The sequence below is a fragment of the Fukomys damarensis genome, unplaced genomic scaffold (assembly GCF_012274545.1).
Source record: "Fukomys damarensis isolate Sample0158 unplaced genomic scaffold, DMR_v1.0_HiC HiC_scaffold_15, whole genome shotgun sequence".
Taxonomy (NCBI): domain Eukaryota; kingdom Metazoa; phylum Chordata; class Mammalia; order Rodentia; family Bathyergidae; genus Fukomys; species Fukomys damarensis.
Window position 1 is genome coordinate 6,213,019 of NW_022900927.1, and position 13,124 is coordinate 6,226,142.

At 37.2% G+C, this 13,124-nt stretch overlaps 2 protein-coding genes across 4 annotated transcripts in view; one reads left to right on the top strand and one right to left on the bottom strand.

Moving 5' to 3' along the window:
• Pfkm (phosphofructokinase, muscle) overlaps positions 1-2,697 on the bottom strand; it is a 38,235-nt gene extending 35,538 nt beyond the window's left edge. Inside the window, exons 1-2 of the mRNA XM_033763564.1 lie at positions 2,607-2,697; positions 1,861-1,983 (exon numbers count right to left, since the gene is read on the bottom strand). Of these exons, the coding sequence (XP_033619455.1) occupies positions 1,861-1,983; positions 2,607-2,688 (205 nt within the window). The 5' untranslated portion in view covers positions 2,689-2,697. The remainder of the gene's footprint in view (positions 1-1,860; positions 1,984-2,606) is intronic.
• Positions 2,698-3,951: 1,254 nt separating this feature from the next.
• The window catches only part of Senp1 (SUMO specific peptidase 1), a 53,727-nt gene continuing 44,554 nt past the window's right edge, over positions 3,952-13,124 (top strand). Inside the window, exons 1-4 of one of the 3 annotated variants that reach the window (XM_033763565.1) lie at positions 3,952-4,042; positions 8,447-8,494; positions 10,192-10,322; positions 11,246-11,330. In XM_033763565.1, coding sequence (XP_033619456.1) covers positions 8,491-8,494; positions 10,192-10,322; positions 11,246-11,330 — 220 coding nt within the window. In that variant the 5' untranslated portion in view covers positions 3,952-4,042; positions 8,447-8,490. The other 2 variants (XM_010638315.3, XM_033763566.1) reach the window with 2 other exon arrangements.

The following is a 13,124-nucleotide window of genomic DNA, read 5'->3' on the forward strand; positions in this document are numbered from 1 at the left end:
TATATATATATATAGAGAGAGAGAGAGAGAGCACAAAATGAGAATGCGAAAAGGAGGAAAGATGAGGGAAAATAAGAAATAAATATAAATTCAAGAAACAGTAAGACAACCCTACTAGCTGAGATTATTTTCTGTTACTAGGAGCTTTCTATGCATGGACAAAGCAAGTATGATGAAAGGGACATAAACCACACACAGCTGTCAGATACAAACATTGCCCAAGTATACTAATAAATTAGTGTTACTTTATTACGCCACTTTCTTGTGAGTATAGATAAATTCTGAGTATACTAAAACAAAGGCATTAAGTTAGGGGTTATGGGGCCTGCTTCCAACCTTAGCTGGGAAGCTGTCTAAGCAGTCACCTGGCTTCTCCCATCCCTACATCTCTATGCCATCTTTTTTTGAAATCCAGCATTTTGAGCTATGGCTATCAAGCTCTTAACTTACACATGATCTCATGTTATCTCTCCTCCTTGATCATCAGCTCATGGGAAACAGGGAAAGTGTCTAGTTCTTTTTCTCTTCTCCTACTGAGTTTAGTACAATAATTCCAAACGGTGAGTGCTCATGAATAAATACTGCTATATACTTCGTAGGTTTTTTTGTTAAATTGTTAACTTCTTGAAGAAGACCTTTTTAGTCCTGAATTAATTATGAAATATGAGGTAGTTGACTAATCTCTAAGATTATTTTCAAACTGTAACTACTGGAACAATGATAAGGACATGTCTTATACTGTACATGTTTTCCAGCCTTTGTATCATTTCTGGTACATTACAGGGCACATAGTGAGAACTCAAGCAGTGCTTTTAGTGACCTGACTTCAATATAGATGTATTTAAGTAGAGAAAAAACATACAGATATATTTCTGAAAGTTCATATAAATTACTAATAAAAATTGAACATTATTTAAAATATACAAATTTGTTATTAAATGGATTTCTAAGGTAAAGTTTTACAATATTTATAATCACTTAATAATCTAATTTCTTAATTTAATTATTTCCTAAGTTTCACCTTTTACTAAGTCAAGGTTGCTGACCATTAGGTAAAACTTTAAAAATAAGGGAGCCAACTGATTTAATATTGCTATAGTTTGAATGTGGTTTGGGTGTGTCCCCCAAAGTTTCATGTGTTGGAGGCACGATCCTCAGTGTTAAGAGATGATATAATCTTCACTGGGTAGAGCCTGATGGAAGGTGAATAGGTCACTGGAGGAACTGGTTAGGAAAGTAGTTTCCATGGGACCCTTGTTATAAAATAGCCAGACTTGGCCGGGGATTTAGCTCAGTGGTTCCACCACCTGCCTTGCAAGCACAAGGTCTCAAGTTCAAACCTCACCACCACCAAAAAAGCCAGACTGGCCCTCTCTACTCTCTGGCTTCCTGTTTTACCAAGTGATCTTTCTCTCTCTCACATGCTCCTGTCACGATGATACCTGCAATGTTGTGACTTAGCCAAAGCAGCCCTCACTAGAGGCTGAACAAATGAAGCTCTTCAATCTTGAGCTTCTAGTTTCCCAAACTTTGAACTAAATGATAAATAAACCTCTTCTCCTTAGACATTATTCAGCCTTAGGTACTTTGTAATAGTAACAAAATAACTGATATAAATATTGAGTAAATCAAGCTATTTTTCACAGAGAGGTGCTCCTCTTTCTAGTTTTCCAAATGACCCCCATCTCTTTCTCATATGCCACGCACATATACGAATACAAACCATTTTCTTCCTTATGTCTTAACTCACATTTCAACTTTTGGTAAGTCTACTCTGACTTATAATATATTATGTATAAGCCTTTCAATTTTCAATAATCTTTTCCACACCCTTTCCCCTCGTTTACCCACATGCCTCACCTGTTTTGAAAATAGGTATGCCTTCCATGGTATCTGGATCATCCACAGTATCTAGACTCTTCAACATATCTGTCTTTGGTCGTAGCTTTGGTAAAAGCATGCTGGAAGTTGAAGCTTCCCCAGCTGAGAAGCAATAGTTGTAGGTCACCCTCAAGATGAAATTCAGGGAAAGGACTGCTCCTTACACCCTTTCATTTCCCCTATGATTCTTAGCTGTCCAGGGTGTTTCACCATAAATATAAATAAGAAAAATGATGGCTAGTCTCAACAATTATCTTACTTCAAGGATTCTATTCCTTTAACATAAACAGAGGCCAGGCAGAATACATTTCTACATATTTTGAGGTTAGAGTGGAAAAGAAGGCCATTTTTTTAATGATCTGATTTATCTTATACGTTTTGGGTATTGATTACAATGGAAAGTAGGATTCCCACAGATGAACCCAGACAAGGTGGAAGAATTCACCAAGGACAGAGAAATCAATGACTACTTTATGAGTTATAAATCTTGCTCCTTTTCAATTCTTGCTTATCTGCTCAGGGTCTATCCCCACAAAACAAGTCAACATCTCATCTATACTTGTATGAGGAAAAGATATGACTTAGTGACAAATATTTTATCACAGGGAAAGTGGAATGATCTAGACTGAAGTCTGTATTTACACTGGCAAATTCATTTTATATTGAGCTTTCCTGTGAGATAACCCATTTTCTGATACTGTACTATGATCAGGACAAAATTGTACCTGTTCTCTGAGGAGTCCTGACTAACCGGCTAGACTGAATCACACACATGAAAAATTCCACATGAAATTCTTCTTTATGCATGGCTATTTCCTAGAAATAAATACAGAGCTTAATGCAAGTAAACAGATCTTTGGAATGATTTAAGGTGTCAACGACTAACACAGACCAGATATACTCAATACTACTAGGTCTTAGGCCTTGACAACATAAAAATATCAACATATGAGGTGATCCACATAATTTACTTTTACATATCGAATCCTCTGAACTCATCAAATACCCCTTTCCTAGCTGGGAAAAGGCAGGGGCTTCCAGAGACTTTTTTCTTCAAGGGTAAAATCAGACTGCAGCTGTCACCCAGGTCTAGGGGGCCTACTGGAAAATCTCCACCCCCACCCCTGTACTGAGAATTGAACTCAGGACCTTGCAGCCAGGCAGGTGCAGCGCCACTGAGGCCTGGGAAGCATTTCTTTAAGACTTATGCACAGAGCTTGCACCAGAGATCAGCCAAATTGAGGAGCTTGGTAAATAGCCTAAATGAACAATCGTATTTCTTGCTATTATTCTTTTGAAAAATCTGACATAGATTATAGGTTAATCACTGTGGACCCTTGGAGGGTTAGACTCTTTCATTTCCTATCTCTGCCCAGAAAAGTAGATCTAGTGGGCTCTATAGAAGAATGCTGCCTGTGTTTCAAACTCCTCCAGAGTTTTGGAAGCTTCCATATGTTGTCACAGTCTAATCTAAACTGTCCTTAGATTGCACTTTGGGGGGGGGGTCAGTCAAGCATGATGTAATTCAGAGTATAGGACTGCAAATTAAGATACCCGTTCTCTAGTCAGATCTGCTATGCACTTTATAACTTTGAGAATGAGTTCACTTACAAGAACTTATTAAAACTAATAAGGTTATTTCCAATAACCTCTAAAAGTATTAACGTTTTGTGATTCACAGTAAGACACGATATAGCCGGAGATCGACTTGGATCGCAATTGCTCACTTGTGTGGGAGACCACTGGTTCCCAAAGATCTAGGGCCACAGCGGAAAAGCTGCCATGGAAACCCGAGCGGAAGCAAAAATCGCCTGCGGAACCAGAAGGCGGAGGGTAAAGCGCCCAAGGGAACAGAGAAAAGTATAGGACGAAGCGCTCACTAACAGTATTTCCAAAAACGAGAAAAGCCCACACTGAAGAGGAAACAGGGAAATTATGACTGTAGCTTTAGACGCTCCCTGGGATACTGAGGCCTCGCTAAATAGCGCAGGCGTCCCACCGGTCCTTAACTCCACTCTTTGACCTCCTGCCCCACCCCCACCAGGCTAGCCACCGAACTCACTTCCGGTGCTGTGAGGCAGTTCCGGTTCGCGGCAGTTCCCGGGTTTTGCGTTCCGCGCCCTGCCGGAAACACTTTTGCCTATCTGCCGGTTCCGGTTCGGTGAGTGGCGGCGGGAAGCTGGGGGAGGGGTGAGGATGGAGGGAGCCTGGACCGGGAGGCAGCGTCGGACTGGGCCCAACGGCCTGGGCTGGGCTGTGCGGGAGAGTGGACCGCTGCGGGGACTGGGCTTTCCCCGCTGCCCCGCCCCCTGGGACCACCTCCCCTCCCCCCTGCTCTCTGGTGGCGGCGCTCAGCCCAGTGGCCGTTAGTTAGGCTTCGCGTGGTCCCTCTTCGGGCCTCTTTCTCCGGAGCCGCGAACAGGCGGTCTCCCTGCGGTCTCAGCAGGCCGCATACCAGCGCCCAGCTCTACTGGACGTGAAGAGGCCGGTTGGGATTCCGGGACTTTCCCGCCAGAGCAGGGTCTTCTCTCGAGGGAGAGCTGTTTTCGCCGGAAGCTCAGCTTTCTATCACCTGCTTCACCTCCCGTCCTCCTTGAGACCTGAATGGTATTCCGCGGCTATTTCTGCGTCTCACGTAAACAGTTTTCCAACTCTTAACTCTGGTATCTCCTTGAGATGTGATATCGCTAGTGCCACCACCAGAAAGAAACGTCGGGACCCTCCCGCCCAGGTTATGAGAATCCCCTTACCTGCCACAGTGTGCTTACCCGGCTCATCGCCTCCTGGTAATTCCCTTGAACCGTCTCCTTCTCGGTATACCCTAACGTGATCTCTATGGATGTATGCCTAGTTTCCCTTGTCTTGAGCTTGGTGATTTCTGTTTATCAGTTCCTCTGCAGTATTTCTACTATCTTGTTGTCTGTAACTTGCTCCTTTATCACTTTCAAGTCAGACTTGTTAAAATTATTTCAGTTCACGTTTGTTGCACTTTTTGTATTTGGAGTGATGGTGATTCTTGTACAATTTATATCAAGCCCATTATAGGCTGCCAGCTATTTGTCTTGGGGTCCTTTTTACAATTGGATAGTCTGGTCAAGGTAGATCACATCATCTTCTAAATCCTTATTCTTCATGAAGATAATTTGTGTTAAGGACTCGTGTTGAAATATAGATCACACTGACTTTGAAATTACAGTTGCAGCAAAGCCGTAAGCATGATCCCTTAACCTTCCAATTTAGAGGAACCCGCCCCCTCCCCAGTCCATTTTAGGAAGCTTCATTCATTTTTACCTGACTTCAGTTAATTATCTCAACTGCAGATATCGTTTTCATATCACACATCTGATGAGTTAAGTCTAGAGGGAGTGGATGGATACAAAAACAGGTTTTGCTACTTCTTGCTGAGGTGACATAACTACAATTTTGAAAGTCCTTTTCTTTCACAAACTTCCACATCTCCTACCAGTTCTACTAGCTTTACTGTTTTACTGTATCTGTTTATGGATCTAGCTTCCCCTATTAGATTCACAGGATCTTTATATCCCCAGTACCCCACACTTATTCAGTGCTTAATAAATGTACGTATATGAGAGAAGTTAAATATACTTAATGTTTAAAGCTATAGACTGTTAAGATGCTTAAGATATTAGAGTCTTAATAGGACAGATTACATGTAAAAATACTAAGGTGGGGGGAACCCAAGTACATGACATAGTACCAACTGTAACATCTATGTAATTTTTTTCCAGAGCTCAGAGTAGGATGATTCATAGGATCACTTACACAGCCTTCTCATATTTTTTTTTTTTTAGTACCGGAGATTGAACTCAGTCCTTGCGCTTGCGAGGCAGTGGCCAGAACCACTGAGCTAAAACCCCGGCTACCTTCTCATATTTTAAATTGTTCTAACCACACCTTGGTCTTGGATATAGCTAATTGCACAGTGCCTCTCAATAGATGTATATGTATACATACTTTAGTAACTTCATCGTGGCTCTAAACATTTTTTTTTATAATCACTTTTTTGCAAATAGGTGAGCTTATAAGTGCTTTATTGTAAGTATTTCTGTTACTTTCAGGATTTTTTTCTTCAGATTTCTTGTTACCTGTGTCCTGATACTAACTTGATTTACGTAAATATAACTGCTTATGTTCTTCCAATAAATTAATCAGTGTATACTGGGAATTAATTATTAGAATGAATTCCTTAAGAGAAAATTGTTATCCTTGTACGAATTTGGGGGCAGTAAATAAGATTCCTGATGCAGCATTTCAAACAGAATTTTCAGGTAAAATATCTTTTCCAATATGTTTGTGAAGTGGGTAAAAGAAAATACTATAAGCACATGGGAGAAACTAGATGCATTTGTAGTATGATGTAAATGTGGGACTTTAATTATTTAAAATTATAAATCCGAATGGATTCCCCAGAACTAACTAGAGACTTTAAAATTGCTGTGTAAATCTTTGTGTGAGGATATGTTAATTAATGTGCACTTGTATTATGTTAGAATTGTGCATTTCCTGGGCAATCAGGATACCTTAATAGTCTTCCCTTTGATTTCAGCTAAGTCATTTAACCTCTCTGAAAATCAATCTCTAAAATTCATAGAGTTTTTAGCTTTTTTCCCTCTTCTGTCTGAGCAAAGTGCAAAGGAAATTATATGGGATTATCCTTAGAAGCAGCAGACTTTTTCCTTCTCTCCCCACCCCTCTTTCTTTTAGCTGGGGATTAAACCCAGAATTATTTGCATGCTAGGCAAGGTTCTCCTACTGGGCTACATCTCACCCCTGTTTGTTTTTTTAAGGCAAAGTCTCATAAAGTTGGCCAGCCTAGCCTTAGATTTCCTGACTCAGCTTCCTAAGTAGCAGGGATTATGGGCCTATGTCACCACACATGGCTGGCATCAGACTTTTAAATTGGCATTTTCTTAATTTAAAAAATAATAAAGGCTAGTTAGGACAGTGACAGGAACTGACCTGAAAGAGTGACATGTGAAAAAGCACTTATAATTTATTGGTTGATTTTTTTTTCCCCCCATAACCTGAATCCGTGGAATTCTGCTCTATTGAAGATGGGTAAGAATAACAGAATTTCCAGGCAGAAGCCTTCTGTTAACTTCAGCACTTAGAAATATGATTGAAACCTAAATCTAAACTCTTTGGAGATTCTCCCTGAACAATGTAGGTAAATCAGTGATCACTCTGCTTAGTCTATAACCAAGCCAAGGAAAACTGAAGCAGCTTTCCTTTTTGTGCGCACTTTTTGTTATTGTGGCCGCAAAAAAGTGCTTATCATCATCATGTGGTATCTTGAGTATTTTGAAGCTCTAGTATTGTCACGTATTTGATGAAGTGCTCAATCTTAAAAGTAATACTGTTAAGATCCTGAAGAGGCCAGGGATGTAGTTCAGCAGCGTTGCACCTGCCTGGCAAGTGCAAAGTCCTGAGTTCAATCCCCAGTATGGGGGGGGGTATCCTGAAGAAATATAAGTGTGATTATTACCACCCCTAGTCTCCTGAAAGTCTGCCAAAAAACATTATGATGTGCCAAGTGTGTTTTTATTAACTTAGTTCCAAGTAGTTAGATTTTTCAGGAGAAAGTTAAGGAATGTCTGCTCTTGTCTGTGATTTTGTTTTCTGTAGTTTTAGTTACATTCAGCTATGGTTTGAAGATAAGTGAAAATTCCCTATTTTGAGAGAGAAATAGAGACAATGTTCATATAGTTAGTATTATAATTTCCTATTTTATTGTTAATCTCATGTCTAATTTATAAATTAAACTTAATTTAGGTATTTTTATTAAAAAACAGTGTGTATGGGGTTCATTAGTATTTGCAATTTCAGTCATCCAGTGAGGGTCATGAAACATATCCCTCACAGATGAGACCAGGGTATAAAGAAAGATATTCTGTGGTTAGTGGTATTTTATTTTATTTTTATTGTTTTGTGATGCTGTGGATGAAACCTAGGGCTTCGCACAAGCTAAACGAGTGCTATGCCATTGAGTTAAATTCCCAGCTTTGGTTTTTAGCAACTCTATGGATGATGTGAACGGAAGAAAGAGTAGTTTGTACAACTAGAAAGTATTCTTTGATTGTCCTTAACAAATCACTAGCTTTATATTTGGTCACTGAGTAAGCTACAGTTTAGGGAAGAGAAGTCTCAATCATCACAAGGTCATCACTTGTTTATATATTGGTTTAGCATGAGGTAATAGAAAAAGCAATAGATTGGGAATAATTTCTAGGTTATAATTTCAGTGCAGTCACTAACTTTGTGCAAAGTAATCTGAGGTTGATTCCCAGTTTGCTTCTTGCTTTAATATTCTAAGATCCTGTGAGTTGTTTGTAATTGCTGTTTAGTGTTGCATAGTTCACAGAGCTATTTGGAAGCACCTCAGGCCAATTTTATTTTCCACTCACTTCCCATTAAGTCAGTTCTTTTACCAATTTAGATTTTTCTCCATTATGAACACAAATGTTACTTTTGAGTTACTTCCTGTTCTATAATATGTGACAGAAATTCACTATGTAATGTTTCTGTTTTGTGTCTTCTTTTATAGGACTTTGTTTCTTTGCTAAAGTCAGTGATGTGAAAAGACCTGACATGGGTAAGGTAGTCATTCAATCCTTTTAGTAACTCACATTAGGAAAAGCGAGTTTTTATGACATTTTTAGTATTTTTATCTTGGTGCATAATAATTTTAAGAACCATCTTAATCTTTTTGTTTTTGTTTTTTTTTGAGACAGGGGTCTTGCCATGTAGTTCAGATTGATCTTAAAATCACTATCAGACTGGCCTCGAATTCGTGTTAATCATCTTTCCTCAGCCTCCTGAGTGCTGGGATTACAGATGGGTGCCACCATGCCTGGCCATCTTAATTTTACATACCAAACAATTTTTTTTTGGTTAGGTAGGACATTATTTTCAAAATCATTTAGGAGCATTTTATCATTCATTGTGTTTGAAAAACCCAAATATACACTAGCAAAAATTTACTATGCTTACTGTTTACTTGTCTTATGTACTTAAAATATATTAATCCATTTAACTCTTTTGTTTACCTTACAGTAATACCTAATAGTACCTACAGAGTTGGTATTGTCATTGTCCCTATTATATCAATAAAGAAAGTGAGACACACAAGAAACTTCTTTAGGAGCCAGATGTGGTGTCTCACACCTGAACTCCCAGCCCCCAGTAATCCTAACACTTGGGAGACTGGAGTTTGGGGCTAATCTAAGCTACATTTCTAAACCCTGTCTCAAAAACAAAAAACAAACCCTTAAGGTTACATAAACTATACCCAGCACAGCCTGGATTTAAATCACTCTGGTTCCAGAATTTCTATCTTTACTAGTTTGTTATACTGCCTTCTGTGTGATAATTTCAGTAAGGTAAATCTTATATTTACCTAATAATACTAAGAATTCATTATGATTGGAACATTTTCCACTGTTTTATTCATGGTACTTTGTTAAGGGGAGCAATATAAGATCAGGAATAGAAGCCAATTCAGGCATAAATTAATAAGATCTTACAGCATTCTACATACTCCTTTTAAAGTCCCATCAACTTTCTTGATTTCCCTTGATTAATCTTACCTCCTCCCTCACACCGTCTTTTGTTTCCATTTTCCTTCATTGCTGAAATCAGGGTAAGTCTTTGAGTTCCTTTCTCATTTATTTTTATTTTAGCTCTTTTATAGTAACAAAGGTCTTAACATTTCTAAAGATTCTGCCACAGCATTACATTGCACTGACATCTGTTAAGAACTGTATGAGTAAATTATACTTTTTACAGAAAATTGTTTTAAATGACCTTCTTTTGAATCAAAACAAGAAACAAACCAGTGTGAACAGTGTTTGTTTCTGAATGGTGAAATTGCCTTCACCTCAGTGTTTGTTTACCTTTTTTTTTAATCGTTTTTTTTTTGTTGTTGTTGTTTTTGGTAGTGGGGATTGAACTTGGGTCCTTGCACTTGCAAGGAAGGCCACCAAACCGCTGAGCTAAATCCCTGGCACTACCTTTTTTTTTTTTTAAATACAGAGTTTTGCTATGTTGCCCACAAAGTTTGCATTCCTATGTAAGTTTTGTATTTGATAGGTGATCTCAATTCCAAATGAACCAGTTTCTGTGTGTGTGTCCCTTTTGACAGTGACATTTTGAAATTTCTTACCAGTGGTTAGCTATGAAAGAAGGGCTTTAAATATTATTTGGGAACCATTTTTATTAAGTGAAACTACTGATTATAGGAAAAGAGTTAAGAATTATGTGACTTGAACTAATCTGAACTCTTCTCCCCAGATGATATTGCTGATAGGATGAGGATGGACGCTGGAGAAGTAACTTTAGTGAACCACAACTCCATCTTCAAAACCCACCTCCTGCAGCAGTCAGGGTTTCCAGAGGACCAGCTTTTACTTCCTGACCAGCAGGTTAGGAATCATTTTCTTCCTTTAATTCATTCATTCATTGTAGGTTTTCATCTGATACAGTTTAAGTGTTAACACTAAGAAAATACAAGCATATATGTGAATTTTTTTAGAATCAATAATTTTAGTATTTGGATTTCTGCTTAGTGTATTAAAGTTAAGGAAGAAATATTAAGACAACATAGGCAGTGTTAGTTATTTCAGAACAGTGTCATTTCAGTATTACAGTTGTCAATACATGGGTCAGAGTTTTTTTAAATTAGTGTCTTAAAATTACTGAGCACTAAGTTGGGTGAGTGTAAGTATATAGCCACTGTAAGATGTGTCTGTGTGAGAAAGTTCAGGGTTAAAGGGTGAGGAGAACTGTTAAAGCAGTCTTTCTCCACCGGAAGCCATTAGCACTTGGGTGAGATAATTCTTTGCTGTGTGAATGTGTCCTAAGCATAGTAGGATAAATACTGAATATCTATAACATCCATGCTTCCATAATTATTTAGATGATGGATATGTATTTATATATTTTAGATTTGTACTAGAAGTGCAATACCACCCCTGTTTAAGAAATATCTAAAGTTTTCAAAAGAATCAAAACCAAATTGGTTTTCTCAGCTGCTCTGTACTCCATGTTATAACGGGGTTTCAGACAGGACGTACCAATGCAGTTTTACTTTCTAATGAAGATCTTTGAATAAAATTGTACAGTAGATATTTACTCATTTTCCCCCTGGAACCTGAATTATGTCATCAAATGTATTTTCCTTTTTAGTATGTAGTTTATGTATAATATATGTATAAGTATACAATAATTATATTGAATTATAAAATATGCCATGGTCCTGTTTAATGGTATGTTTTTCTTAATGTAAAATTTTATTCCTTTTTATTGTAAAAAATATGACTTAAGAAAAATCTTCTGCTTTGTTTAGATTTTACCTTCTAGGCCAGGAAATTTGGACCGATCTTTTACATGTTCCACAAGAAATGCAGCTTATAGTCCAAATTACTACTCAGGTATGATACATTACTTGTAATCAAAGCACTTATACCTTTCAGATTTCTCCCTAGCAAATCATTTTTGCTTACTATCTTTAAAATTAAAAAGATTGTTAAAAACAAAATGGCATTTTCTCCACTAAAGCATTTTAATAAGCTTTTCATGTATATATGTCATTGATATAATACTTTATGTATTTAGTCTCAAAGAAGTACTAATTTTTTAGTGGAAGTCTTATAGAAACTATTTCCCTATTTGTCTGTTGTGCCATTACAGAAAACAGTACAGCTTTGTTTTTGTTTGGTATTTTCTTTTTTTGGATATATGTGTGTGGTGTAAAGGTATTTGTTTTGTATTGATTTAAACCACAGAGCTAAGTTATTCTGCTTGAAACAGTGAAACCTGAAAATTTATTTCTGTCCAAGCTTGTCCCTCCATCAGGGCAGGAAATATTAACTCTGTGTTTCTATCTAGCACCTGCCACAGCCATATGCTTGCATATTCAAGGGCTTGCCTGTACAGCTTGTGATCCATGACAGGAGTCACATTCTCTCAGCTAGCCTGGTTTAGACTTTCCACTGCTGTCTTGGGAAACTAAGAATTTTGCTTTAGCATTTAGGTACTGTGACTCAGGAAGATTACAGTGGTCTTCCCAGGTCTTTTCCTTCCATCTCATTTTATCATAAATACAGGAATACTACAGATACCACTGAACCTAAGTGAGATTTTTATAGGAATAAATTGAGATGATAAATATGAAAAGCAAATAATAATTATTCTTGTTATTTGGGTATCTCAGGATTCTTTGTCAGCATGATGAGATCTCCCTTAAAAAGACGTTAGTATGATACTCTTACAGATTTATATTTAAGTCTGCATTAGGAGGGAAATACTTTAGATACCCTGGGTATCCTCTCTTGGGATGGGCAATGGCTTCCACACAGTGTATGTATATATATAATTTTTATTAAAAAATCAATTTAGTAACTCTACTATCATTATTATTGAAAAGTCCTTTTTGATGCACAGAGGATCTGAAATCTGGTTTGATAGCTCATTATTAATTCTAGGGAAGCAACAATTGAGTTAACAAATCAGATCATTTTTATTTCCATTTGAATTCAGGCTGCATTTTATTGTAATTTCACATACTGATTTACCATTAGAATCTTTGCTTTAGATTGAAGATAATTGCTTAATAATGACCTGTTGTATAGAAAATTAACTCAAAGTACCCTAACTATAACGCAGTTCTTTTCTTCTTTTTCTCTGTGGGAATCTAAACTAGTGTGCATTTACTATGGAAATGAGTATGAAGAGTCCTCAAAATACTAAAACTAGAAATTATATTTGACCCAGCTATTTCCCATCAAGGAATAGATTCTGATTTTTGTTTGTGTGTACATTTAATGCTACATATTGTATGATTTCACACATAAAATCTTTTTTAACTTTAATTTTGTAGTTTTAATTTTCTGTCAGTTTATATGTCCCTCATATTTTCTTCTAATCCATGGAATTGATAGGCACTTCTACAGTCCTTCAAGTCCAATTCCAAACTCTAAAAAGCTCTGAAAACCAATTTTTTTTTTCTTTTACTTATTTGACATCAAAATCTGACTTGATTTGACTTGAATTTGTTCCTTGGAAAAACGCATGAAACTGTTTATATTTTGTCCTTATTTCTCTCTATAAATATGAATATTTACATGTTTTGCCACATACATAGCAGTATGTTTATAGGGTGCTCCCATTGTTACAGTTAGAAGTGTTATATAGTATATCAGATTATCTTCTGTATATTTCAAAAA